This window comes from Taeniopygia guttata, chromosome 13 (genome assembly GCF_048771995.1).
Source record: "Taeniopygia guttata chromosome 13, bTaeGut7.mat, whole genome shotgun sequence".
Classification (NCBI taxonomy): Eukaryota; Metazoa; Chordata; class Aves; order Passeriformes; family Estrildidae; genus Taeniopygia; species Taeniopygia guttata.
In genome coordinates this window covers 13,533,860-13,559,710 of record NC_133038.1, presented here as the reverse complement: position 1 = coordinate 13,559,710, position 25,851 = coordinate 13,533,860, and the positions used below count along the sequence as shown (strand labels likewise).

Here is a 25,851-nt window from a genome sequence, read left to right as displayed (position 1 = left end):
CAGGATGTAGGATTTCATGACAAGGAGGAAATAAAAACTAGATCCTCCGTGGAAAACATGGAGAAGCTGAGGTGCAGCAGCATTTATTGAAAACAGAAGCAAATCCATTAAATGATCAAGCTCATAAAAGAACAAGTTTGTTTCCTTTTCCAAGTCTATTTTAACTGATTGGTTTCCCAATATAAGTATCCTGTGTCAGTATTTGCTTCTAACACTTGCTTTGGCAATTACCAAGTTTAACGTGAGCCACAGGTCCTGAGTGCAAGGCAGTGCTCAGCCTCTGAACAGAATTCTTCAGCTGACAAAAATCAAGTGCTCAGACTTCTATTCCAGTCATGCCATCCACCATCCCAGCACACTAAAGTGTGGGAGATGCTTTGTCTAATTGTAACATTCTGTTCTGCCTTCTCCCCATAATTTTTATAATAACCAGAGAAGACCTTACTGTGATGTAGCAAAGAAAACCCCTGAACCTCACTAGTAAAAAGCATTCCATTTAAATGATTAAAATAATTTTTGTGACATCTAAGTTCTCTGTGTTTTTAACAGATTTTCTCAGTTTAAGAAAGTATTTTTGGTTCTAGGTTTTACTTATTTTTTCTTTCCCCTCCCGTGTCTTTGTCAACCTCCTCTGGAACACAGGTTTTATTTAAGAGAAAAAGAAACCATTTTTTGTCTAATTTCTCACATCATTATCACAGGACTGACCATTTACCATGGGTCAAATTCTGCTCTCCTTGGTGTTTGCTATTAGAATTAATCTGAGAAAGAAGAACCAGGGATGTGGTCCTGGCTGCAAGCCAGTCCTTGCCTTCTCTCAAGCACTACGATGCACTGGTAACTAAACAAAGCTTTTCACAGAGTCCCAGAACGGGTCAGGTTGGAAAGGATCACAGTGGGTCATGTGGTCCAACCCCCCTGCTCCAGCAGGGCCATCCCAGAGCACAGGGCACAGGATTCTGTCCTGAATGTTCTGGAATATCCCCAGTGAGGGAGATTGGACCAATATGATCCAGTGCTTGGTCACTGCACAGGAATTCTGCCTCATGTTCAGGTGGAGCTTCCTGAGCATCAGTTCCCGCCTTTGGCTCCTGTTCTGCTGGCTGTGAAGAGCCTGGTCCATGCTCTGAGCCCTCCCTGCAGATATTTACACAATTCATGAGGTCCCTCTCAGCCACCTCTGCAAGCTGAACAGCCCCAGCTCCCTCAGCCTCCTCTTTCTTTGGGATCTCTAAGCCTGAGAAAAGAGCACATAGCCAGTAAACACAGCACATTTCTGAGAGCACTTCCCCAGTGTCTGAGGCAACACGACTTCACTGGCAATAAACCAGAACCCACAGGATTAGTGTGAGCATGGGGCATGCTGAGAGCCACGGGAGGGAGACGATGGGTGGCATTTTGGGGCTGTTTAGCAGCGTTTTGGGGCAATCTGTGGGGGTTTGGTGACATTTTGGGGCTGTCTGGCAGCGTTTTGGTGTGATCTGTGGGGATTTAGTGGCAGTTTGGGGCTATTTGGCAGCGTTTTGGGGCGATTTATAGGGGTTTGGCAGTGTTTTGGGATGGTTGGGCAGTGTTTTGAGGTGGTTTGGGGGGTTAAGCAGTGTTTGGGGGCAGTTTGGTGGCATTTTGGGGTTCAGTGGCATTTCGGGGCTGTTTGTAGTAGTTTGGCGTCATTTGGGGGTGTTTTCTGGTGGCTCAGTGGTGTTTTGGGGCGGTCTGGTGGCATTTTGGGGTGGTGTGGTGGGGTCTTGGGGCAGTATGTAGTGGTTCAGGTGGCGTTTTGGGGCCGTTCATAGCAGTTTGGGTGGGGTTTTGGGGCATTTTGGGGCAGTTCAGCTGGGGTTTTGGGGCAGTTCGTGGCCGTTCAGCGGGGGATTTGGGGCAGTTCAGCAGAGGTTTTGGGGCAGTTCATGGTCATTTAGCTGGGGTTTTGGGGCATTTCAGCTGTCATTTTGGCGCGGCTTGTGGCCGTTCAGTGGGGGTTTTGGGGCAGTTCAGAGAGGTTTTGGGGTGGTTCATGGCCGTTCACAGGGGATTTTGGGGCGGTTCACTGGGCATCTTGGGGCGACTCAGCGGGGTTTTGGGGTGGTTCCTGGCAGTTTCAGCTGGGGTTTTGGGTGGTTCATGGTCATTTAGCTGGGGTTTTGTGGCAGTTCAGCGGGGCTTTTGGGGACGTTCAGCGGGGTTTTGGGGCAGTTCGTGGCTGTTCAGCGGGGCTTTTGAGGACTGTTATGAACAAAATAGCCTGGCTGGGACACTTCAGCTTGGGCTAAGTACCGGCATTGAAACGTTAAGTAGTCAATTGCTCCTGGGAATCACCTACAACCCCGCCTACACTAGGACCTGGATGCAAAATAATCCAGTGGAATCATGGGAGGGGGTTTTGGGGATGAAAACCACCCCTAAATGGAAAAGATGGGCACAGTGGAGGGGGCTGGATGGGTGTGCTCATTAGGGAAAAGGGAACCCCATCACTAGTCTGTGTTTAACCTGTCACCATAACCTGCAGAGGACCAGATTGGACTGGGCTGTGGGAAGCAGGAGCAAGAGGACACTTCTTCCTGGTGCTGCCAGGAGGGAAAGAGGGGAGAACGGTCTGCTGGGACTCCGGATGCGGACTGCACGTCTCTTCACCTCCAGCTGCTGGCGTGCCCTGGGACCCCTGCAGAGCTGACTTTTAATAAAGAGCTGACTATTAATAAAGGCATAGACCCTGTTCATTTCAGGGACATTCAGTGGGGTTTTGGGGCAGTTCGTGGCAGTTCAGCGGGGCTTTTGGGGATGTTCAGCGGGGTTTTGGGGACGTTCAGCGGGGTTTTGGGGCAGTTCGTGGCTGTTCAGCGGGGGATTTGGGGCGGTTCCTGGCAGTTCAGCGGGGGTTTTGTGGCAGTTCAATGGGGCTTTTGGGGCGGTTCGGGGACGTTGGGCCTGTTCGGGCCTGTTCGGGCCTGTTCGGGCCTGTTTGGGCCGGGCCAGGGCGCGGCGCGGACCCACCTCTGCCGGCAGGCGGCGCGGGCGGGCCGTCCTCGGCGGGCGGGCGCAGGCCGTTGTTGAAGGTCGGCGGCTCGGCCGGTTGCAGCTGCCAGTTGAGGCCCAGGAGGTGCATGGCTGCGGACACACGGACACACACAGGCCGTCAGCGCGGCTCGCAGGCACGGGCATGTGCTCAGAGAACCGGCAGCACGGTAAAAAAACACCCCCTCCCTCCACCTTCCCCCTCCCCAGTGCCAAATAAACAAAAGCGATCCTTGGTGACTCACGCGCATCTGAAATACAAAAGGCAAAAATACAAAATTCCGGCCATTTACCCGGCTTGCACCTCGGGAAACAAAAACACTTGCTGCAAGTACTGGTTCCGAGTTTAAATTATAGGTGGTAATTTATATGTTGATTATAAAATTGGCTTTAGCCCTGTGTAAAGTAGTGACTTGGTAATGCAATTATTCTGTGTTTAGTACAACTTATTTAAATCAATACATGAGGATAATAGAATCACAGAATGGTTTGGGCTGAAAGTAACCTGAAAGATCATCCAGCTCCAATCCCCTGCCATGGGCAGGGACTCCTTCCACTGGGCCAGGTTGCTCCAAGCCTTGTCCAGCCTCACTTGAACGCTTCCAGGGCTGGGGCATCCCCAGTTCATCTGGACAGCCTGTGCCAGGGCCTCGCCACTCTCACAGGCATGAACTTCTTCCCAACACCCAACCTACCCCCACTCTCTTTCAGTGTGAAGCCATTAGAGAGCCTCTATCTTCATTCTGTAGTTGGAGCTTCCCTGAACGAGCCAGGGTGTGCCACTCCTTTCTCCTCCCAGTTTTTTGAGCCCAAAAGCCCTGCACAGCCCCGGGCAGGGAAGGCTTGCCTGCTCACGGCCATGGGCTCTCCAGCCATCCCTGTGCCACACAGGTCCCTGTGGCCAGGTTGGAGGCTGTGCAGCTGCACCTCAACACGAGCTGAGCAGTGGGAGCAGGGCCAAGCACGCCCTGCACAAGTGCCTGAGTTATAGGCACTGTGGCAGGGCTAATTGAATAAGTCCTGTGCATAATGCATGAGACTTGACAGGTCTGAATCATTCAGCCAGTGGATTTATGTGCATCTTCACCTTGTATAAACACAGCTACCTGCATACTCTCATCACATTATCCCCATGGCACTCTCAGTACAGTAGAGCAGTGGTGAGGGATAAAGCCCACCAAGCTGCTTCTTTCCTTTTCTTTGCATCTTTCTGCTTACACAGGATCTATGTAAACTATATACCACAGAGAACAGTGTTTCCAGTTATGTCAAAAGGTATTTGAGAGGATTCTCTGTCAATTTGCAGGCAGGAAAAAAATACGATTATGGGCACCCTTAGAATTGTTCTCTTCCGCAGTGTCAGATCCACACGAGATTATCAGATATTTTGCATCCACTTCAAAGTGATTATAGTGGTCACAAGCAGCCCAGCAGTGGCCACACACTAAGTGTTCAAAGAGTAGATGTTAGGGATAGGAGAGGCAAAACACCTCTCACAGAAACTGCCATTTACAGTGCTGGAGCCACCACTCAGATAACCTCAGAATGCAGGGAATCCATTTAGATGTGAGTGATTCATATGTGCGTTCCTAAGCCCCAGGAAAACAAAAAGCACCCCCCACCCCCAGAATCCATCTATCCCAACCCCTGGAAATGTCTCAGCACACAATCTATGCAGAGTTTAACCTCTGTATTTTTTACAAAAACAGCAGGGGAGCAAGACATCTTTCTTAGGAAGAATCTTCCCCTGGACATCCTATGGCTAAATGTCTAAGCAGATGTCTAAGAATAGTAACTGAAATCAGGAGACCTTTTCTGTGAAGAGGGCAGTTGCCAAATTTCATATTCACTCTGAAGTTGCAAATTTTGTTTCTATTATGTCAAAGTACCTCACAAAACCAAACAAAAATACCTTAAAGCCAGGCATTATATTATGTATAATATAATATATAATATTTAACAATGTTATATATTGTTAAATACCAGACATGAACCTGAAAATGATGTTTTGCAAAGAAACTACTCAAAATTTATCCCTACAGAATGTTTAAGAATCTTTGGAAAATACACAAGAAATTTATGTGTGATCAAATGATTTATTCAATTACAACTGACTTGTCTTGCCAAAACAAATATTTTAAAAGACCTTTTCTGTAGAATCTCAAGGAACCGATTTTTTTTTTTTTTTTTTTTTTTAATATGGCAAATGAAATGGAAAAATCATTCACAAGGCTCAAATTGCATCTTATCCACACTGGCCCACTGAGCAGAGGCAGCTGTGCTGGGGCTGGGACAGCAGAGGAGCAGCTTGGGGTGTTTGTGCTTTCAGCAATTCCCACTCCCTGCACAGGCACCAGATTCACCTGGTCCAGCCCCAAAAGCCAAGAGTGCATAAAGATTAAGTGAATTTCAAAACCCTACAATGCAAACAAGCCACAGAGGAGAATCTGACTTTTGTGTTTTATACACTCAGGGTGTCTATTCAAGGTTGCATTTTTTTTATTTTATTGTGAGCGTAACCATAAATGTAGGTCACTTGCAGAGATGAAAGCCTGCTGCTTCAAGTGTGAACCAGTCCTTACAACAGAGAGATAAAGAAATCATAACTAATAGTCTGTCCAAGGAAATTATAGTTGCTACCTTATAATTACCAGGTAAATTCAGACAGGGAATTATAAAAGATCTTATTAACATGGTATTAAAAAATACCTGTGATCCATCTGCTTCCAAGCACACCGTGGTTTCATTAATAACTGTGTTTTAATCATGGATGCACGTTAGGTAGGAGCAATTAGAGCTCCTTCCTAACGGGGCAGGGAATTGCACATCTTCTCCGTCCCTTGCGGAGACTGAGAATCTCCTGCACAGCTCACACAGCCATGAGGTGATCCACAAACTTCCACTAAGACAGCTGCAGTCACACACACACATGAGGAACGTTCCCCTTCCTCCAGGAAGGAGTGGAGAAAAGTGTGTCACAGGGGCCTGAGGGGAAAGCTCCGCGTCTGCATCGCGCTCGGCAGAGCCGAGCGGGGGAACAAGGGGAAACCTTCTCTCTGCTGCTTCACAACGCTGTGAGATGGCAAATTTATATGATTAACCTTTCGTTCTGTTAATCAAACAAAATGCCTCCAGCGAAGGAATAAGTAGAAGCCCGTTTAATTAGAAATGTGGGGATCCATGCAGAAGTTGAGTGCATGCATCTCAGAGGAGAAATTTGGGCTAGTCAATTTGTGCCCGTTTGGTTTTTCTGCTTTTCTAGTTTGAAACTGACTTTGCTTTTTTTTCCCAATAACAATTTGTGTATCCACAAATTATATTTTGCAGAGCACTTACAGGTGTTATTTTTTTTTTGTGTTTGCTTTCCTCCCCCTCAACATTTAAGCATATTTTCAAAGTTCTTCTCTATTATACTTGATTTTCAAACACTAAGCTTGTCAGAATTTATAGAGTTCATTTAACACTAACATCTAGTAATTCAGAATAGTGTATTTATATTTTCTAAGCCATGAGAACTCAGAAACAATACATTTTGAAGAAAAACCTTTGAGGTTTAAGTAAAAAATAATAATCAACCTCTCACTCCTACTCTAGCACCATTCACATACAGAGAGGAAAAGCACCTGGAAGCTAAACCTGCATGCCTGGCAAGAACAACAGCAGAGACCTGGCTCATCACTCCAGGTGGCAGAGCTGCCAAGGATCAGACTGAGACTTACATAAGATAGAAGTTGCTAGAGTGAATCACATATTATTTTAAGAAGTCCCAAAAGGTACACAAATCTACAGGAAATTTGATAAAACTTACATGCAAATTATCTTGAAATTCACTACACTCAATAGTGCCACACATTCCTCTTTCATTGGTTTTTCATTTTGGCCATGAACCCAGTGCCCACTCCAGTCAGAGTTTTGTCTAAAGGACAATGGTTCCCAAGCTCAGGAAGCTCTCTGTCTTGTCTTTATTCTCTTGTCACTCTCGACCTTGTACAGCTAAAAGGAGAGAGCTCTGGTGTCCTTGGGAGCTGCAGATCTCCCTGTAGTACAGCTCAGTGTCTGCCAATAGGCAGAGCACAATGAGGATTTTCACTTATCCCTTGACTTGATTTCTTAAAGGGAGAAATACTCAGACTAATGATCCATCATTTCCCCATTCTTACAGCATCCTCCCAGTTAGGGTCTGTAAAATACACACAGCTTCCTTGTTGGAGAATTCAGTATTCCCTAAGCAACTCAAAATGATGGGAAGTTTATACAATTGAACAGAATTAAAGATGTTTCCATAGTTTAATTTCCAGCTAGTCATGCTTATTAACCCCCGAATTACTGTAATCCACAATGAACCCATCAAGCATGGCTTTGTCAGAATACAAAGTGTATCCAGTGTTTGTCTGGAGCAGGACAACCTCTTTTCATATGAATAAGAGATAACTCCATTATATCACAAACAACATGAACAAACATACCCTAAAAGCGCATTTGCTGTTCAAAGGCCATTGTGTTACAGGAGCAGAAATGTTCAAAGTTTCCTTTCCATGCGGTGAATGATGATGCAACTCTTATTATTATTTATTATGTAGTTTTCAGCAACATCAAAATTATTTCCAAGCCAGGTCTAATGAATCATGGACATGATGAAACAACCGGTACCTAATAAATCTTGGCAATGGTAATTTCATAGCATCTATATTCAAAGACCTTTTTGGACATCTATTTTTTTATTTCACATGGTCTGAATGTTGTTTTAATGCACTACAATGTTTGTATGAAGCAAAGGATATCTAGTATTTTACACCTCTGGGTGAATATAGATGGGTACCCAAAAAACCTGAAAAGAATAAATGTATTCCCCCAAAAATTAAAAAAGACTAAAACATTATTGCATGCTTATTTGTGTTAAATCTTACTAAGATGAGACTCATGGTCCTTTATTAGTTACTACTTCTTGATCCTACAGCAGAACTTGAGAAATACCAGAAATTGATCTTACTGATCTCAATTATTATTCACAAAATAACAGTTACTTAGAAGATTAGAAGCATGGTAATTTAAAGTTTTATTATTTCTCTGGAGAAAGAGGTTCAAGTTCAGCCCAAGTCACAAGTGAAACGAGTGCATTAGGACTATTCCCCAGTGATTACTTGCCCCCATTACAGAATGAATGCACAATCCATCACAGCTGACAACCTCTCCTCAAGAGATGCCCGAGACAGGAATAGCAGGGGGCTGAAAGTCAGGAAAGAGCAATGGGGGAACTGAATGGCAAAAACTTGCACAGTGCTGCAAACTCCCCTTGATTCTGACCAGTGCTTTCAGAGCTCTGCTGAGGAGTGCGGGTGCCCAGTCACTGTGACAAGGGAAGTAAGAAGCCTTTCCCAGCTCCTCTCATATCTGAAGAGGTTGAAAGACAGTTCACAAACATACAAATGATCAGAATTTGCTGAACTAAATCTCATTGAGATCCATTCCTTGCTAATGTGCCTTACAATGAACAGGCACTGAACAGAGCATAGGGAGGCTCTGTCGGATGGGCAGCGCTGCATGTGTTCCTTTTTGTACAAGGTATGTCACCACTGGGGACAGTCTGTAAAAGCCCTCTTCCACAAAGACTGGACTTGGCAACACATATGCCAGACAAAGATTTCAATAAATCACAGATGATTTACAGAGGCTGGCAGCACCCTCTGCTTAATAATTTTGTCAGCCAGCCTTCAGCCGTGTTTGCAGGGGGGCAGTACAAACACTGTCAGGATGAAGCTGGGATGGGACAGGAGTCCTTGACAAGGACTGAGGAAGGTGTGTCAAAGAAAGCTCACAATTATATTAATGCCCTTTCATATTCTGCTATTGGCAGAAAGGGACAATGTCTCCAGGAGCTCTAACCTGCAATCCACCCATTAAACATATATTAAAATGCCTGAAATACCATTAACAAAGAATATGAGTCCTGCTACTTAAAAGGAGCAGTCTTAAAATAAACAACATGAGCAAGTAGCACCTCTCCTTGCTAGAGGAACAATGACGTCTCTCCGAAAATTCAAAAGTGTCAGAACTTTCTATTCTTCATTGAATACCTCATGTGACTGTGACAAGGATGCCAGAGTTCTCCTGAGGGTATCCAAGAGATGTCACAAAAACTGATCACATTCCCACGCCTTTCTCTAAAACAAAACAAAAGCCACATGGCTTGCTGGGTGGACATCTGCCACTTTTGATATATTGTCTACAGGAAAGTCTAAAGTACTGTTCTAAAAAGTCCAAAGCTATCTTAGCTATGATAGAATTCCAAATGGAAAACAGGCCATGCAGGGAAGGGGGCACAGTCTGCTGCTGATAATGCATTATTCAAGATGAGGCCTGACCGAAAACTGCACAAGGACATAAAATAAGTGAGCAACTGGGCCAGAAATTGGCAGATGAAGTTCAAACCTATAAAATAAAGTATGCTGGAGAAAAGTAATTTTAACTCCACATGTAAAATAATGACTTCTGAGCTGACTAATATCAAGCAGAAGGAAAATTTTGGTCTACATGATAATCTCAAGTAAATTGAACATTGAATCATTATGGGAAGGGTAAACAAAGTAAGGAATATTGTTATGCTACCAGCCCTCCTCTCAGAAAAGACCTAGAATGACCAGAGGTTGAAGAATGGGTAGGGCAAAGTACATACATGATTTGTCCTTCTTACAAGGCAACAACCATTTTTGGGTGCTGGAGACGAATGGATAGCTTGACTTGTGTCTAACCCAGCGCAGCTGCTGCTACACATGCACAAGAACACGAATGTGCATGAGTGTGCACAACAACTCTGGAGTGTATCCACCAGTCCCAGTGTTTCTGGAAGTGCTTGGTATGAGTTGATGCAGCATGGCCCTGCCTATCCACCAGGCCGGGCAATCTAGGGAATGTTTAGTATGACACATCACAGGCAAACCCTGGGATTTTTATACCACTAAGTGTTTCCTAGAAGCAGCACGATTTTAGGCAGAGAATGCAGTACATAAGTGGCAATTGCTGATATGCCACAACTTTTGTGCAGGTGTCACAACCCAGCATATCTATTCATCAGTACAATGGGAAATACTCTAATTAATAGCACAGCAGAGTCAGTTATAATTACGAGAGATGCATTTTCAGAATATTTTGTTGGACATCTCAGGGCCACAGCAGATAAGGATTTAACTATTACAGGGTTGACAGCAGAGATCAAAGATCAGCTAAAAAAAATACATCATTCTCTGGACTACCAGTACTTAGGATATTTATGAACCTGTGTTTTAATATTAATGACTTAGAATCCTACAGAGCTCATATAAAACATTTGGATGTATTCTTGATTACATTGCCTCTTCTGCTTGTGACCATTCAATTGTTTGTAGGCAAGGTTAAAGCAGCATTTCAAAAATAGATGATTTGATGTAAATGTAATACTTATTTTTGGAATACATGCAAAAAATCCTGCTTATTGACTGTGACCATTGAAATGCAACAACAAATAGATGGCTTACTTTCAAGGTCATTCATTCTCAGCAATTCATCTTAATCATCAGTGTGCTATTTGCTGTGCACTACATTTTCGTAATAAATCTAAATTAAAAGTTCATTTGGGAACTCCATATAAAGCATTATCAAAATCCACGACTTCAAGAATTTACAAATACCACCATGTTCATTAAAACAACAGCCTTGTCTGTATTATACCTAGAGAGCACAATAAAGAACCATTCTGCTTTGTTATTCATCCTGCCCATAACATTGAACAAGACCTCTCACTTCTCAGAGTCACTCTTTGCAGTTTACAATGCTGAAAATGGAAAATTCCATTAACTATAATGGCACTGCTGTATATTTTTATATCTTGTTGCATGTTTTTTTTTCCCACTTCTCTATCAATTGAATTAAGCTCCTATTGTTACCCACGAACAAGCTTCTATATGTTACCTAGCCACAGGTTTATACTCTTGTTAATTGTGCCTGACATCTGCAATAATTTTGTACTTAAGAAAAAAAAAAACCAAACACAACAGCCCAACAACAGCAATGTTTTGTAACTTTTGAAACAGAAAGTGTATTTTCTGGCTTCAGGAGGGAAGCCATGAGGACTGTTTATAAAAAGCAGTGTAAGGGATCTCAGGCTGCCATTCCCACTGGCCTCCTCACTGCTGCAGAGAGAATCCAGCTCTGGGCTTCTCTCACCCAGAGTGTTCCTATAAACACAGCCATGGGGATGTGAATTCCAGTCTCTACATTTCTGGGACATGAATGAAGGGAAAGGAGGCAGACCCTCAGCTTTGGGCAGTCCTTGCTGCGGAAGGGGGATGAGCTCGGTGTCAGCCGTGCTCCTTCTGCTCCCCAGGGAAATGCAGGAACCATTGGAAAACATGAGGAAAAGCAGAGCTGACTTCACACTATCTTAAACATTCGAAAGAAATCCTTAGGCATAATTTCATCCTCAGCATGTAAACTCTTTCAGACAATAAACTATTTAGAACAAGATGTTTGCTTTAAAGCAGCCAGCCAAGAAACTGGGCTTATAGAAATATCATAAATTATCTATGAGTGAGTGTATTGTCAGCAGCAGGAAAACTTCTGCTAGGAATTAATTGCTTTCTTTTGAATAAATGTTATTAAAGAGTGAAAAGGAGATGGAAGAAGGGCTATAAGATGCTTCACTGTCACTGTGTTCACACAGAAAAAAATAGAGGGACCCAAAAAAAGTTTGGTTTTTTTTTCAAATTGATCACCCCCCCCCTCCAAGCTGACTGATTTATTTCCCTGTGCATGTCAATAAACTGAATGGAATGGATTTTCAAAGCACAGCATGAAAGATATACCTACAAATCCCATTAGGAGTAATGTGATTTGTGTGCTTATCTGCTATGCAATGCTTTGAAAGTTCATTCCTCTATTTCCAACTTCAGTTTTTCTGCTTCCAAAAATAGTTGAAAAGCTTACACATGCTTGCAGCTCCTCTGGGGTAGGGAGAAGTGCAGGATGTGAAGAGCAGGTTCCCAATTCCCAGGATAAAGCCAGCAAGCAGAGTTCCAGCCAGGAACATGAGCTGTACCTTGGGTGGGTGTTTGTTCCCCACCCCTACCGTGATGGGATAGAAAGGATCCCTGGCTCAGGCCTCGACTTTGCTCCTCTCAGTCCTCTTTACTGAAATGTTTTGATTTTGTGCCACTTTGAGCAATCTTTTTGTCATGAGAAGGGTAACAGCATTGCGTGCTGCCTTCAGAATCTGGAATCTCATGACAAAGACCTTAAAAGAGAAGCAGAATACAGTGCACTGCTCATTTATTCTCATGACAGGCTTTAGATTGTACAGAGTGTAGAGAACTGGCACACGATTAATCAGTTCCTGAGACTGTGTAACGTGAACTCACTTCTTATGGCAATTTCAAGAGTCAAGGCTGCAATCTTTTTGGTCTTGCATCTGAACTCGATGACTGTAACTAATAAGAAAAGTGTATATATATTTTTATTTACCCAATACAGCATCTTTCAGCTTGGGGGATCCCAGATCACATTATACAATATCCACTTTACCAGCCTTGCCAAAACACTGCCACTTTTGAAATAGGCTTAGAAGAGCAGAAAGGGATGCTCTTAACTCAATTTTGCTCTATTTTTGAGCAATTGTGAGCATTCAGTGTTAATACAAAGCAAATTGAATCCAATTTTAATTTCACACCTAAAAGACACCATTATCATGAACAAAGTACCCAGCTTGTCTTTATTCTGTTTCCAAGAGGAGGAAGAACCCAGATGAGACTTGAAACTGGTGTTTCAAGGAATATAGACACAAATACTCTTGAAAATCACTGAGGCCTGAACTTACAAGAATTAAAGTAACTGCTTTACTTTTAATACTGATCATAAACCTATGGGATATCACGTCAAACATTTATTCAACTACGTTCATCTTCTGAAACTGCAACTGCCCTAATTTCTACAAACATGTTGAACAAGATTTTAATAATCTCACTGTTCCAAAGCATTCAGACCTTGACTCAACCTCTGTTAGCCACACTGCTAAGAAAATAGTTTTTAGCTTTATTACTCCTTTGCATACATTGAATGACGTGAAACTGCATTACTGAGTGGTCAAATTTCTATCCACAGTACAAAAAAAGTGCAATTTCTAATCATAAAGTGTATTCTTCCCTTAATAGAAATGATACAGAATGGTTTAATTTGATCACCTGATAAAATCACAATTTAAAACACTGCGTGAATGATAACGTTTAAGGTTTTACTCTCTACGCAAAGTAATTATTGGAGTTAAAAGTTCATTACAAAGAGGAAATAAATCCAAAGATGAAAAGCAAATATGATTTCTTCTCCCAAAGCCTCTAATTCATTTTCAACACTATAAGCTGTTTATATTTCTTTCACAATGTGCTTCAAAAGGTGTATATATAAACTTAGCCTAAATCATATCTTGATATTGACATGAAGGTACAGATTATATTTAGCATCTAAGCAGATTGAGACTTTCTATAAGCCTCGAAAGGCTGACATTATTAATGTATGGTGATTTAGATGTCCTACGGAGCCAGAATAGAAACCTATGAAAATAAAATGCACCAATTTGATAAGTGTCTTACATAGTCAATCAGTTACTGCCTTGTAACTCATATTCTTTTGTGTGGGTTGTCTTTTTAGTGGCAATTTTGAAAGAAATAAGCAATTATCAAATTGGACTTTAGTTACATTTTTGAGATTTTTTTTCCTGTTGTCCTTACATGATTCCTGTTAGTCATTTCCCATAATGGATTTAGTACAATTGTTTCTTGTCTTTTACCTATCTTGTTCTAAAGTTTGCTCATGTTACATTCAAACGAAAAAAGTTTTAGAGCAAGATTTTATAGTTTTCAGAGATTAAAAGCTGGCCCTCCTGCATCTGTGCCTTATCCTCTAGAATTGCGGAGCTGGTAAGGGAATACAAGCTGCAAGTGAGGACAGGATTTCTGTGTGATCACACCAATATTGAAGCACATGAGTGAAGGGTTACATGTGCCAGGATTTTAATTTCAGATCACTGCCTTATTTTGAAGTGCCAGAGCTGCAAGTTTCCAGACTGCAGCAATAGGCATCTCACAAGGAATTCCTCTGTGTGTATGTGTGTTCATATATGATTATGAGTTGCATCACCAAAACATCTGTTACACAATTTCATCAGCCAATACAGGAACAAGAGCTTGCCTGTGCATCTGAAATCCCAGGAGACACCATGACAGCACATCAGAGTCTAAGTCCACTCCAAGCACTGTGCACCATGAATAATGGAAAACATTTTTATTTAATTTGGACACCTACAGCCTGATTAATCTAAGGAACGTCAAATATACAATTAAATATTAATATTTATATTAATTTTCTTTATCTCTTATGTCTCAAATTTCCTTTTAGAAGATAGTGTTTTAAGACTGGCTCAATTTGATCTTGGTATACCAAAACTAACTACTGCAGGGATTGCAGAAATCACTGCTACAGATGGAGCTGCTGTCCACAACAGAAAAATGATGTCAGTTTAATGTACAGAGCATCTGATACCTGATCACTGTAATGAAGCTTTCTGTCTTGCATATGAAATGCTGCAGGAGTCTCTGCACTGTCTGAGGTCAGCAAAGCAGGATGCTCCTCAGCAGCACATTAAGGGCTGCTTAAAATCAAGGCCCATTGTAACCAAGGTCAAAACTGTCACTGACTTCAGTGGGGAGAGCTTCACTTCAGAACTCCTCCATTTAAAGTATTTGAGCAGTGAGGATCGTAACAGTGCCTGAAAATCCAGTGTTTTCTACAGGCAACAGCAAGGCAACTCATCAAAGACTCAATGGCTTAAACTGCAGGGTGAACTGGACATGACCTGTAATGTACTAGCATATGCATCACTGTATACAACTAATTAAAGTATCATAGAATAAAATACAAGCTAGATTACGCACCCTCAGTAACCTTTGCCTTCAATTACATGCACTCTGTAAGGCATAACTGAGTTATGTTAAATGATTAATACAATCATAATATATGTTACAACTTTACTTAGTAATACCAATAAAATAACCAGGATTTAGCCTTCAAAGAGAAGATAACTCACACTACAAGGGGCAAAAAATAATATATATATGGTAGCTAGAATTACACACTGGTACTTCATTGCTAATACTCAAGTTCTATTTTTTCATGTGTGTTACACCCAGTTGGCTGGCTATCAAAGCAGGACTATATATCTTTTTTTTTTCCTTTGATGGATGAAACAGTAAATACTAAATTTTAAAGAAACCCCCAAACCTGTACTATATTAAAAATCTATCTAGCATTTCAGCTTCACTTTTCACTATGAAATTTATTTTCCTTTTTTTTTCCTTTTCAAGAATTTGCTTCAGCTTGAAAGCAGATATCAAAGCAGCTCCTCAGCATCTTAGAAGAAAAATGACTAGGAACTCCTCAGTGTCACTGTACCTGACAAGTTTCTGCAGTGTATTTACCTTCTTCTTTCACAACACTACAGACATTAGGAGCACAAAATGTACCACAGCTGAGATTTTTTTTCTTCATCCATCCTGATTTGAAAAAGATTTGTTTTTATGGTCTAATAGAGAAAATCAGCTTCTGCCTGCTGGAAGTGACTGTCCTTACTAATTAGTGAAGAATAAAATACACACCGCCTCTATTTTGCTAGGATATAAACAAAAATGAAAATGAAGATACCTTCATATAACATTTCATATTCATAAATGTTTAAAAATCTCACTTTATAGGATGGGTTTAAAAGAACACAACTCAAAACCAGCCCTGAGGTAGCATCTACACCAATTTTCCCATTTAAATGTAATTTAAAAATGTATAACTGCATTCTTTCAAAAATAACAATGGCATTATAGAACTAACATGTAAATGTAACTCAGGATTGCTATCAGTTAATAAAATTATTTCAGAAATCTGCTCACATCCCATGGCTTTTGAGAGTTTACATGAACTGCATCTGTCATTTTGCTCTTGAGAACTATTTTAACATTTGCTTTCAGGCCCTCACAGGTAAGTTTTGAGCCGAGATGCAGGATTACCAAATTTCCATACCTATCCTACATGGTGGAATTTTACACAAAGGCAACTCTTTTCTCCTGGAGGCCCCCCAGCCTTTGGGACACTGCAGTGGTCCCAGTGGGCTGCAGAAAGCCCAGGAGAAGCAGGAAAAGCTGCGGGCTGGAAGGCAGCAGTGCCAGGGATGGAGCTGGAAGGATCAGACACTGCTTGGAACAATGGCACCAGCTGCACAGTGCCAGGGAGCTCTGAGCACTCTGTGCTGCTGGATGCTTCAGAGCCAGACCTCTGAAGTTCTTTGAACCTTTGCTGAGCCAATTTCACATCTGAAATATTGTCAGAAGTTATCTTCTCCATTTTAGCAAGCTAGACACAACACACTCCCCGGCTCCTGGCAGGGAACAATGGAGGGACGGAGCGTGCAGTGGCTAAGCACTCTCATTGAAAAAACCAGGGGATGCTGCAGTAATTGTCCTGAGAGGCTAGAAAGGAAACAAGCCTCTGTGCTGACAGCTTAGCTCAGCGTGAACTCTCATTTTTCACATGGAGCTAATTAAAAACTGAAATTAGTTAAATATGGAAATGACACTTGCAAGCACTTTAGCTGAATCCTGGTGAAATCCCTCTGGAGTGCTGAGACACTACCTGCTGCTTCAAAACTCCCCAACTGAATTTCACAGTTAAAAGGCTGAGCAAAGGGAAAGTTATTACAGAGATTTCCAATTCAAAATGTGTCTGTAAAATCCTAAATTAAATTTCATGGTAGCCCTTTCAATAATGAGGGACACACTGTGCAGTCCAACGATCTGGTGCTGCAATAACGTCCCTGCGTGTATTCTCTGATTGTCTCACCTTTAGGCCCTGTGCTGGTTGTGCCAGCACTGTGATGCTCACGAGGATACCAGCATTACAATGCTACAAAGATAAGCCATGGACTGCTACTGAAGGAGTCATTTGGAAAGTGTGGATGCACGGCACATAAAGGAATTACTTTCACTGTCTAACAGCAGAAATCTGAGCAAATCAGAAGCCACCGACCAAAATGTTTTATGCCTATGATTTTAATTTATGGGATGAATACATATGCAGAGAAGAGTCTACACTGCAATAAATTACATGGCCTATATATCTATATCTCCATACTTTACAGGCAGTGTAATAATAAAAAGCACTTCTGCATATTTAAATGGACATAAAGAACCAAGGGACTGGATATGCATAAAAGGTGTGATGAGTGACATTAGCTTTTTGACTAAAGCACCATGTGAATTCCATTTTAATGCACGTGACTTGCCTACTGTGCATAAAAGCAAGGGTATCTGCCCAAGGGCAAATATGATTTCTGAATGCAATTTAACGAAACCCGCCCACAGAACAGCTCATTTTGGAGCCAGACCAAGGCATTCAGGATAGCCAGTCACTTTCAAAACAACTGGAGCTTTTTGGGTTTATTCTTTTTCCTACAATCCATCCCTTTACCCTTGAGGCAGTCCCCTCCCCCTGGCCTGCTGCCACTATTGCACCAACAAATTCTGTCTAGGAAAGCCAGCAAAAGATGCCATGTAGCATGAAATCCACTGTTACTCCCAAGTCTTCTGGCAGGGGGTATTGCTGTACCCAACCTGCCAAAACCTCTTCCCTGGCAGCTATCTGTATAATCTGTACATCACACCCAGGCTTTGCTAGTCCAGGGCCTTGAAACATCTCAGCTAACCCAGCTGGAGGGGATATGCTGCAGCTGCACCATCAGACCCTCTTATTTTATTGAATTTTGAATATGCAGTTTCAAAGCAATTCAAATTATTTTGCCCAAGGCCTCAGATCAGTAAAACTACTGATACCACCTGCAGCAGGCTTCCTACATTTGAAACGTTTAAAAACAGGTGACAGGATAGGAGCTTTCAATGTAAGGACTGACTCTCATGAAAAGCCTGCTGCACAAACTTGGTTATGCCCCATTTTGGCAAGGAAGGAACTGTATGGCTTTCAGCCCAGTTTGGGAGGCTCCATTTAAAATTATTTTTAAAATAATGTATATTTTTTCAGGTTAAAACAAAGGATTTATTTGACCACTAAGTTTCATTTATTTTTAAGCATCTATATGAGTGGAGATAAAAAGCAGACTTTGATGAACATGGACTCATTAATAAAAGGTATGCATTAGGAAACCCAGAAACAAACATCTAGCAGGTTGAAGCCTCTTAATGCCATCCAGTTCTTCTTCCAGCAAGCAGAGACAAAAGAGCAAATTCCTCATCCAGCAGTTTTGCACAGCCACAGGCCCTCTAAATTTGCCTGATGGACAGGTACAAGCTGAAAAACTACTGGGACAAATACCTGGCTGGGTATGGAACCAGGAGCCAGAGCCTCAGGCAGAGGAAGCAGAGCCTGACAGCCAAAGCCTTCTTGTTCACAGTGGGCTGCAGAAAGCAGCAAGAACTCTGAAAGAAAGAAGCAAGAACTCTGTGGAGGTGGTTGTGGTCCTTCTCTCCTTTCCTTGTCCTGTGTCTGTAGCACAACCCTGCCAGGAGCAATGACAGAGCAGACAACAGTGCTTGCTTCTCCTGCCTGTGGGTTGGAACAGCACCCATGTTATTTGTGCAAAGAACTACCCTACTTGGGAATCATTATTCTTAAAGAGATAAATTATTTTGTCATCTTCTCCTCCTTCTGTTGTCCTGCATGAGTACATTCACAGGAACATAAGCTTGGTAAAGGGAGCTGGAGACAGAAAAGGGGAATCTGGGGAAGGGCACTGTCAGATACAGCCAGGCAGCTTACTCTGAATAGCAATCCAAGGCAATGGTTTGTGCCTTTAAAAAGAAGGCACTAAAGAATAACTGTAAAGAACTGGCTGGAAAGAACAACAACTTGTGATTGTACTTCAGATGTGCAGGGAACAGTCCCTCTCCTGAGGCAGCATGTGATCCACATCTGGGTAAGCACCACTGGGATGAGACCCAAGGAACACAAGGGGACATCCACATATGCAGCTGATTTTGCCACAAATGCTTCTGGGAAAATATTAACTCAAGAAACAAACGAATAGTGGCTTAAAGATGAGAAATTAAGACTGAGGATTTTCACCTTCAGATGCTTAAAGGTATGTAATCATTCTCTCATTCTTTTCCTCCCTGTTGCATTCAGAAGTTTCCAATAAAGTTTAAAAACTTGAATCAAGGAGAAAATCTAAGCCTGCAGCCTCCCTTCAGGGAGAAAGAAGACAGGAGGGAGCAAAGGGGACTGACAGGCAGAAATACATAATTTATTCATTCCAAGGTAGCACAGTGGTGTGAGCCAGGGAATTCTGTGCCCAAGCACACGTGCTCCAGCCATCTCTGCCCTTGCAGGGACTATTTCAGTGCTTGGAAGATGCAGCATCCACAAACCCAGCAATGTCATCCTCATGACATAAACCTGTCTCCACATGCAGAAAGCAGTGGAGTGAAGATTATTCCCAGAGCTGTGGCCAATAAAGGGCTACTGGTTCCAGAATACTGGTGAGCCAGGTACCCCCACAGAGTTTACAAGCTGGTTCTTCGAGGCACAGGCGAGAACAAGACTCCTAAGATCATTCAGCCTCTCTCTGAACTGCTTTCCTGTGCTGATTTTCTCTGTAAACAGACTCTAAAGTCATCCCGTGAGAGGCAGAAAGAGCCTCATTCTCAAATACAGGGTCCTCACTAGGAGCAAAACAGATTTTGCCCCATAAAGGGATTCTGAAATTCCAGACAGTCCAAGTTATTACATGAATTCTTTGAATTGCAAAACTTTAGTCAAGGTCATTTGCAAATGCAAACCTTGAGTTCAATTATGTTTTAGCAGAAGATGACACAATTACAATAAAATAAACCCCGTTTTTATAACTCAACAGCTTTTCCCCTTGGTTATCAATTTTTAAATACAGGGCAAGGATAAAAAGTGTGCTTTTGAAAAAATTCTGAACACATAAATGTTTCAGGTCTGTTCTACTGCACAGAAGAAGAAAATGCTTCCTTTAATAGTGTGATTTGATGTAATTTGCCTTATGATTTTTCTTAAGGTACAGCAAATGCCGAACAGAAAATGGCACATATTTCATTTCGAGAAACAGAGCCAAATTCATCCCTGCATCTTTTTCATGCCCTATTGGTTTAAGTCAATTATTTTCAATGTAGCTATATCAGTGTGGAAGAGGAATAATATAATCATGAATCAAGTCCATACTATTTTTCATGACAATTCCACTTGAGCATAGCCTCAGATATAACCTAGTGAACCACAGATCACAGTCATATTTGTAAAATTTATTCAACAAAATGTATTAAATAAACTTACCTTTCTGCCTGTATCTTAGCAACTTAGCAACCTTTGCAATATGAGAATGGTGGAAACAAACATCTGAAGTCCACAAATGCAGATTTGACTTTTAAGAATAGGTGTGCCAGCATTGAAGGCCATAATTGCAAGAATAAATTTTGCTGAATGGTGCCATAACACACATTTTCCTGTATCTGCACCCAGTCCTTATGGGACTCCTTTATTAATGGCAGCATTTTCTAGGCTATTTGCTAGATCTGTCATGTAAATTCAATGGCAAGGATATTAAGGTTTCATTACAGAAGATACCAAAAGAAAAGTATCCCTCAACAGCTGAAGTTTTCCATGGCCTGCTGTGACATATTCCATGGTTTCCAGTGATTTCCCTGCCGTGAGCTGCAGGAAAGGATGTGCCCTGTGGCACTGCCTCCTCCTTCTCAGCACCAGCTTCATGCTCTGGGAGCAGCCCTGCCCAACAGAGTCCTGCACACACACCACGCCTTCATATGAAACCATCCCTCCTGGTGGACAGAAGAAGTGTGGATGTGGCACTTGGGGACTTGCTTTAGTGGGGTCATGGCAGTGCTAGGGGTTGGACTCAATTATTTTTAGAGACCTTTTCCAATCTTAATGATCCTGTGATTGTGTGAGCTAAGAACAGTGCTGCACTGCTGGATGGGGAAAGGAAACTCAAATGCCCATAGGAAAATGCAAAGGGGCCGTAAGAAAACCACAGGAGATGGTCTGCAGCAGCCTAGCCATGTGTTAGATAGATGGCAGTCAGTCCTTAATAGTGCATGGAAAACTGGTTTACACTAAAGCAGCCTGCAGTTTTCCCTTGTAAGAGACAAGCAGCAGCTCAGCTCTGCCCAGGAAGGCACAGCCACTGCCAGCTGTGGGACACAAGGACAGCAGAGTCACCTGGGCTGTGTCCAACTGACATGAGACTGAAGTACGAAATGTGGGGTTAACCCCTGCACTTGGAACTCAAGGTTACTCCTGTGCTGCTCAGCCCCTGCCTGGCAAGGCACTGGCACAATGTGGGTTTCTCTGCACTGCCTGAAGCTCTGTCAAAGGCTGCCTATTCCCCCCCAAAAAACTGGAGTGGGCCCTGCCACTCCAGAAATGTAACCAAACCCCATAAAATAAACTTGGGAAACAGTGCAAACATTCAGAAAATGTAAATATCAGTGCACCAGATGTGCAAAACACTATTTTAGCAATGGCTCCTGTTAAATGTCCTTGTGTTGGGCTCACCAGAAACACTGACAAATGCTGCAGCCAAAACTCTGATCAGTTCTCAGTGGCCCCAGCAGCATGACCCGGGTGCACTGGCACCCTGGAGACTGAGGTGGCAAAAAGTTACACAATAAAGCATGAAAACCTTGTTTAGTAGAAGAATGATATGAATTTGCCATTAGTAAAAAGTTTTCTTGACACAAGCACTGTGAAGGACAGTGGCTGTGGCAGAGATGCAAACCCAAAGTGCTGGGGAGGGCAGGGATGGCTGCATGTGGTCCTGCCCCAGCCCCTGGGATTGCTCAGGCACAGAAACTGGCTCTGCTCCATCACCCTGCTCTGCCAGCTCCCAGCTGCAAGCCACAGCATGCTGCTTACCTTAGCTTGCCTTAAATTTTCCTTGTGGATGGCTGTGCTACACCTTTGTGTAGGCTGATGATTTAGTGGTTGCCTGCTGCTATCAGAGGGAGAAGCATTTTTCCCTTCAGCGCTCGCTTTGTAAATCAATCATTAAATTATGTGCTACTTCATTCACATTTTTTGGGACTATATCTGCCATAAGACACCTGCTGTGGTGACAACTGACAAAATTTATGGAACCTGGAGAGAGGATGAGGAAAGAGCAGAAGGAGGAAGACTCTGACTATCTTTGCATAGGCAACCTACTGGCAGAAAGGCTCAGGCAGAGGCACACAAATGCTGTAGATTGAAGCTATTGAATTTTTCAGTAGCACAATACACTGCATAACTTTGCTGGGGCACCAGAACACCAGCACTTAAAGGGCAATCTTCAAAGCATTAAAGTAAGACATACCCAGCTGTGTTTCCATTCATACACATCAACAAGGAAACATGTAATTTTTACACTAATTCCACAGAGAAATCAAGTAATAAAAGGCTATAAAAAAAACCTGAATCAAATTCTACAAACACTAGCGACCAAGAAAAATAAATTTAGTTTTATTAATCTGTGTCACAGAAACAGAAATTATTTAAAGCACCTTTGCAATGTCTCTTCAGTTTAATCTATATCAGGTTTGGAGGAAATCACAACTGTATTGTCAAGATCAAAATATTCACTGTCTTCTCCACAAAAAAAACTATTAAAATTTTTAAAAGCAATTTGGGAATGTTGACATAGTTGTCAACATCACACACAAACAGGTACTGCTAACACTCACATCTCATTACATTTTATCTTTCTTTTCAAGTCCTATTTTTTTTTTCCCTGTAGTAACATACAAATTGCTTTCCTTGGAATCAGAATGAAGATTCCTGCAGATTGTTAAATGAGAAAACACGTTATCATCACTAACAGTAGCACAAACACAAAGCACAACTACTCCTACATCTGACAGCGTTGAAAGGAGGAGTGTGGAGTATCAGCATTAGAAGATAGATGAGTAAACCAAAGGTGGGAAAAAGCAGATTACTGTTCAAGCAGAGTAATTTTGAAAGGTTTACTAGGGGGTTGGGATCTGAAAAGAAAACCAGAGAACAGAAATAACACATGGTTCTCTGTCCCTGTTCTGTGAAGTTCTTTTCATCAAGTTGTATGGAAAACAGAATAAAGCTTGTCTTCTTCCTTTCAGATTGGAGCATTACTGTAAAATATTTTATTATTTTTACACCTTCTGCCACATTAGGTTACACTTTAACTCTTTTTATTTTTTTAAGTTGACCATTCTGCTAATAAAAGACACTGGACTTGAACCTGAACCTGATATTTGGTCCTGATATCAGGTCCCAGAACATGATATTTGCCATTTATTCTCAGAATAGGAACAGCCCTGAAAGGTTCCTCAAGTGGTCCAGCTTCACTCCTACTCTGAAGAAATTGCTCCTTTGTACTTATAAAGAATATATCTCAGCTAAAACAACAGTAAAAAGTGACTTAACACTGAGTGTGGGCCAAGGGTGTCATACCTGATATTCTGGCAGCAACAAGAATTCTCTGAAAACCAGGGGCTTAGTTCCCCTCAACAGAACCAGCTCAGAGCTGGGCAGTGCTGATTTCTACTTCCCCTCAGAGAATTCTTGTTGCTGCCAGAATATCAGGTGTGACACCCTTGGCCCACACTCAGTGTTAAGTCACTTTTTACTGTTGTTTTAGCTGAGATATATTCTTTATAAGTACAAAATGTTAACTATTAACAAGTAAAGGTGTTGAGATGTTAGCCAGAACAAATGATTTTGCCTACTAGAAAGGAAAACTGTGAAAATGTTGCTCCAAATTTGATGTGAATGTGTAGTATTCTTTGGGGAGTGAGTATAGTGCAGCTCACGTTATCATTGTAGCACTTGGTGAAGAAATCCCTTCATTATCCCCCCACACACACACACACACACAGATCTCTCCTCCTGAGCTACCTGGAACAGCCATGAGCTGCCTGTCATGCTTTGCTGTCTCAACAGGCACCAATTGTCTATCACACTCTACCACCTTGTGCTCTGATTTCTTTCTGAAATGCACTGCTCTTCCTTACATTTAGTTCTTATGATACTTTTAAATACCAGAATATAGAGGCTGATACTACTCAAAAGACACTCAAAACCGGCAGACCTAAGATCCATTTTTTACAGTAATGTAAAATATATGCATTACTGAAACTCAGTTTAGCCATCTGGAGTGCAGGAATAATAATATTTATTTTCCCCACAGTAAAATGCTTCTAAGCTAAATTAGCATTAACTATTATTCATCTCAATTCTGCAAAAGAGTGAATCATAACCTTAACTTCAAGCATTATTTTTTTTACAAAATGACTAAGTAATTTCATTGAGCAGATAATAAAACTTTTGTCTTTCTTTTCAATTCCTCCAACTATCATTATTTACCAGATGCTAATTTAGCCTATTTACAGAAAAATCAAGTTATTTTTTGGCTCCTCTGTGCTAGAATTAATCAGAAGCAGCATGATACCATGTTTAATTTCAATCACAGCAGCTATTGCTTTACAAATAAATAAAACTTACAAAATTTTTTACTGCTCTTAAATCAGATGCTTTTTTTTTTCCCCTTACAGAAAATAAAATTTACAATACTGGCTTCTACACAAACTTTTGTTTAATTATGAAGGCACTACAGAATGTGGGCTTTTGCTCAATAAAATCAAAGGGTTTGCATTTTCTTAAAAGAAATAGCAATAGCTGGGTCATCAAGATGTCCAGACTGTTAAGAATTGAAACACCCACAAGGAAATACAATCTGGGGTGGGGGAGTAGAGAAGGAAAAAAAGAATAAAAGAAATCCATCAACCTTAAGGCAAGTAGTATGGGGTGGTACATGGAATTCCTTTTGTAGATCTGGACCTCACTTATTTCAGTTTCAGCTGGAAAAGCTGGTTACCAATTTTCTGGCTAGGTTCTGTGAGAGGACAGCAGAGCTCGCCCCATCTGTCAGTCCTTGGCTGGGACAGCAGTGCTGTTTGTTTTCCTTGCGTGCCATCCCAGCCCTACCACAGATTGATGGTGCCAGGGAGACCCTGGATGTGGCGCCGGCTCCGCTGCCAAGGGCAGGCAGGGACGGGTGTCCCATCCAGAGCATCTCACACCAAGGGCTGAGGAAGTGAAAAACCTGCTCTGCCTCCTGCCCTCCCCACCCCTGCCTCACGGGAGCCTGGTCTGACCTTCAGCCAGGGAATGGAGAACTCCAAAGCTTCAGAGGTGTCCAGGAATACTTTCAGCTTGAGCTTTTATGGTTTTAAACCCATTCTGTCAAGGTGAGAGTTAAGGGGACAAACTGCTTTTGTCCTACATATCTCGTGCTTAAAGACCTTCCCTGGTGCCCTCTTTCAAACCCGCCTGCACAGGGCTTTGTGCAGACCCAGCTCATCTGCACATCTGCTGGGACAGTCTGGATTTAGTCTTCAGTGACCCCAAGCCACACTTAAATTTACCCAAAGCACTGCACCGAGCCTGCAGCAACAGAGGATCTGAGGAACACTCCTCCTCATAAAAGAGTACAATTTTATTATTCATTACAAGTACCAGTGGCAATACGTACTAGATTCCTCCAAAATACTGAATGCTTCAAGATGCCGTAAATTTCACAAAAGAAAATAAAACTATTTCCAGTTACTGTCTCAGCTATTTCTATAAACTTCTCCCCTGCTGCAGAAAATTTTAGACAAACTATGATAAATTTTCCCATTTTCCCATTCCTGACTTTACTGACATGTTCATTTCTAACAAACTTCAGAACACTACACATGGACAATTTTCAAGAATGGGTCTGGGGTAAAA

General features: G+C 42.0%; 1 protein-coding gene across 20 annotated transcripts in view; it reads right to left on the bottom strand.

Annotated features, from left to right (window-relative positions):
• Positions 1-25,851, bottom strand: part of TENM2 (teneurin transmembrane protein 2) — a 613,377-nt gene that overhangs the window by 119,855 nt on the left and 467,671 nt on the right. For all 20 annotated transcript variants that reach the window (XM_072935329.1, XM_072935331.1, XM_030284000.4 and 17 more), the window contains one exon: positions 2,995-3,108. In XM_072935329.1, coding sequence (XP_072791430.1) covers positions 2,995-3,108 — 114 coding nt within the window. The remainder of the gene's footprint in view (positions 1-2,994; positions 3,109-25,851) is intronic.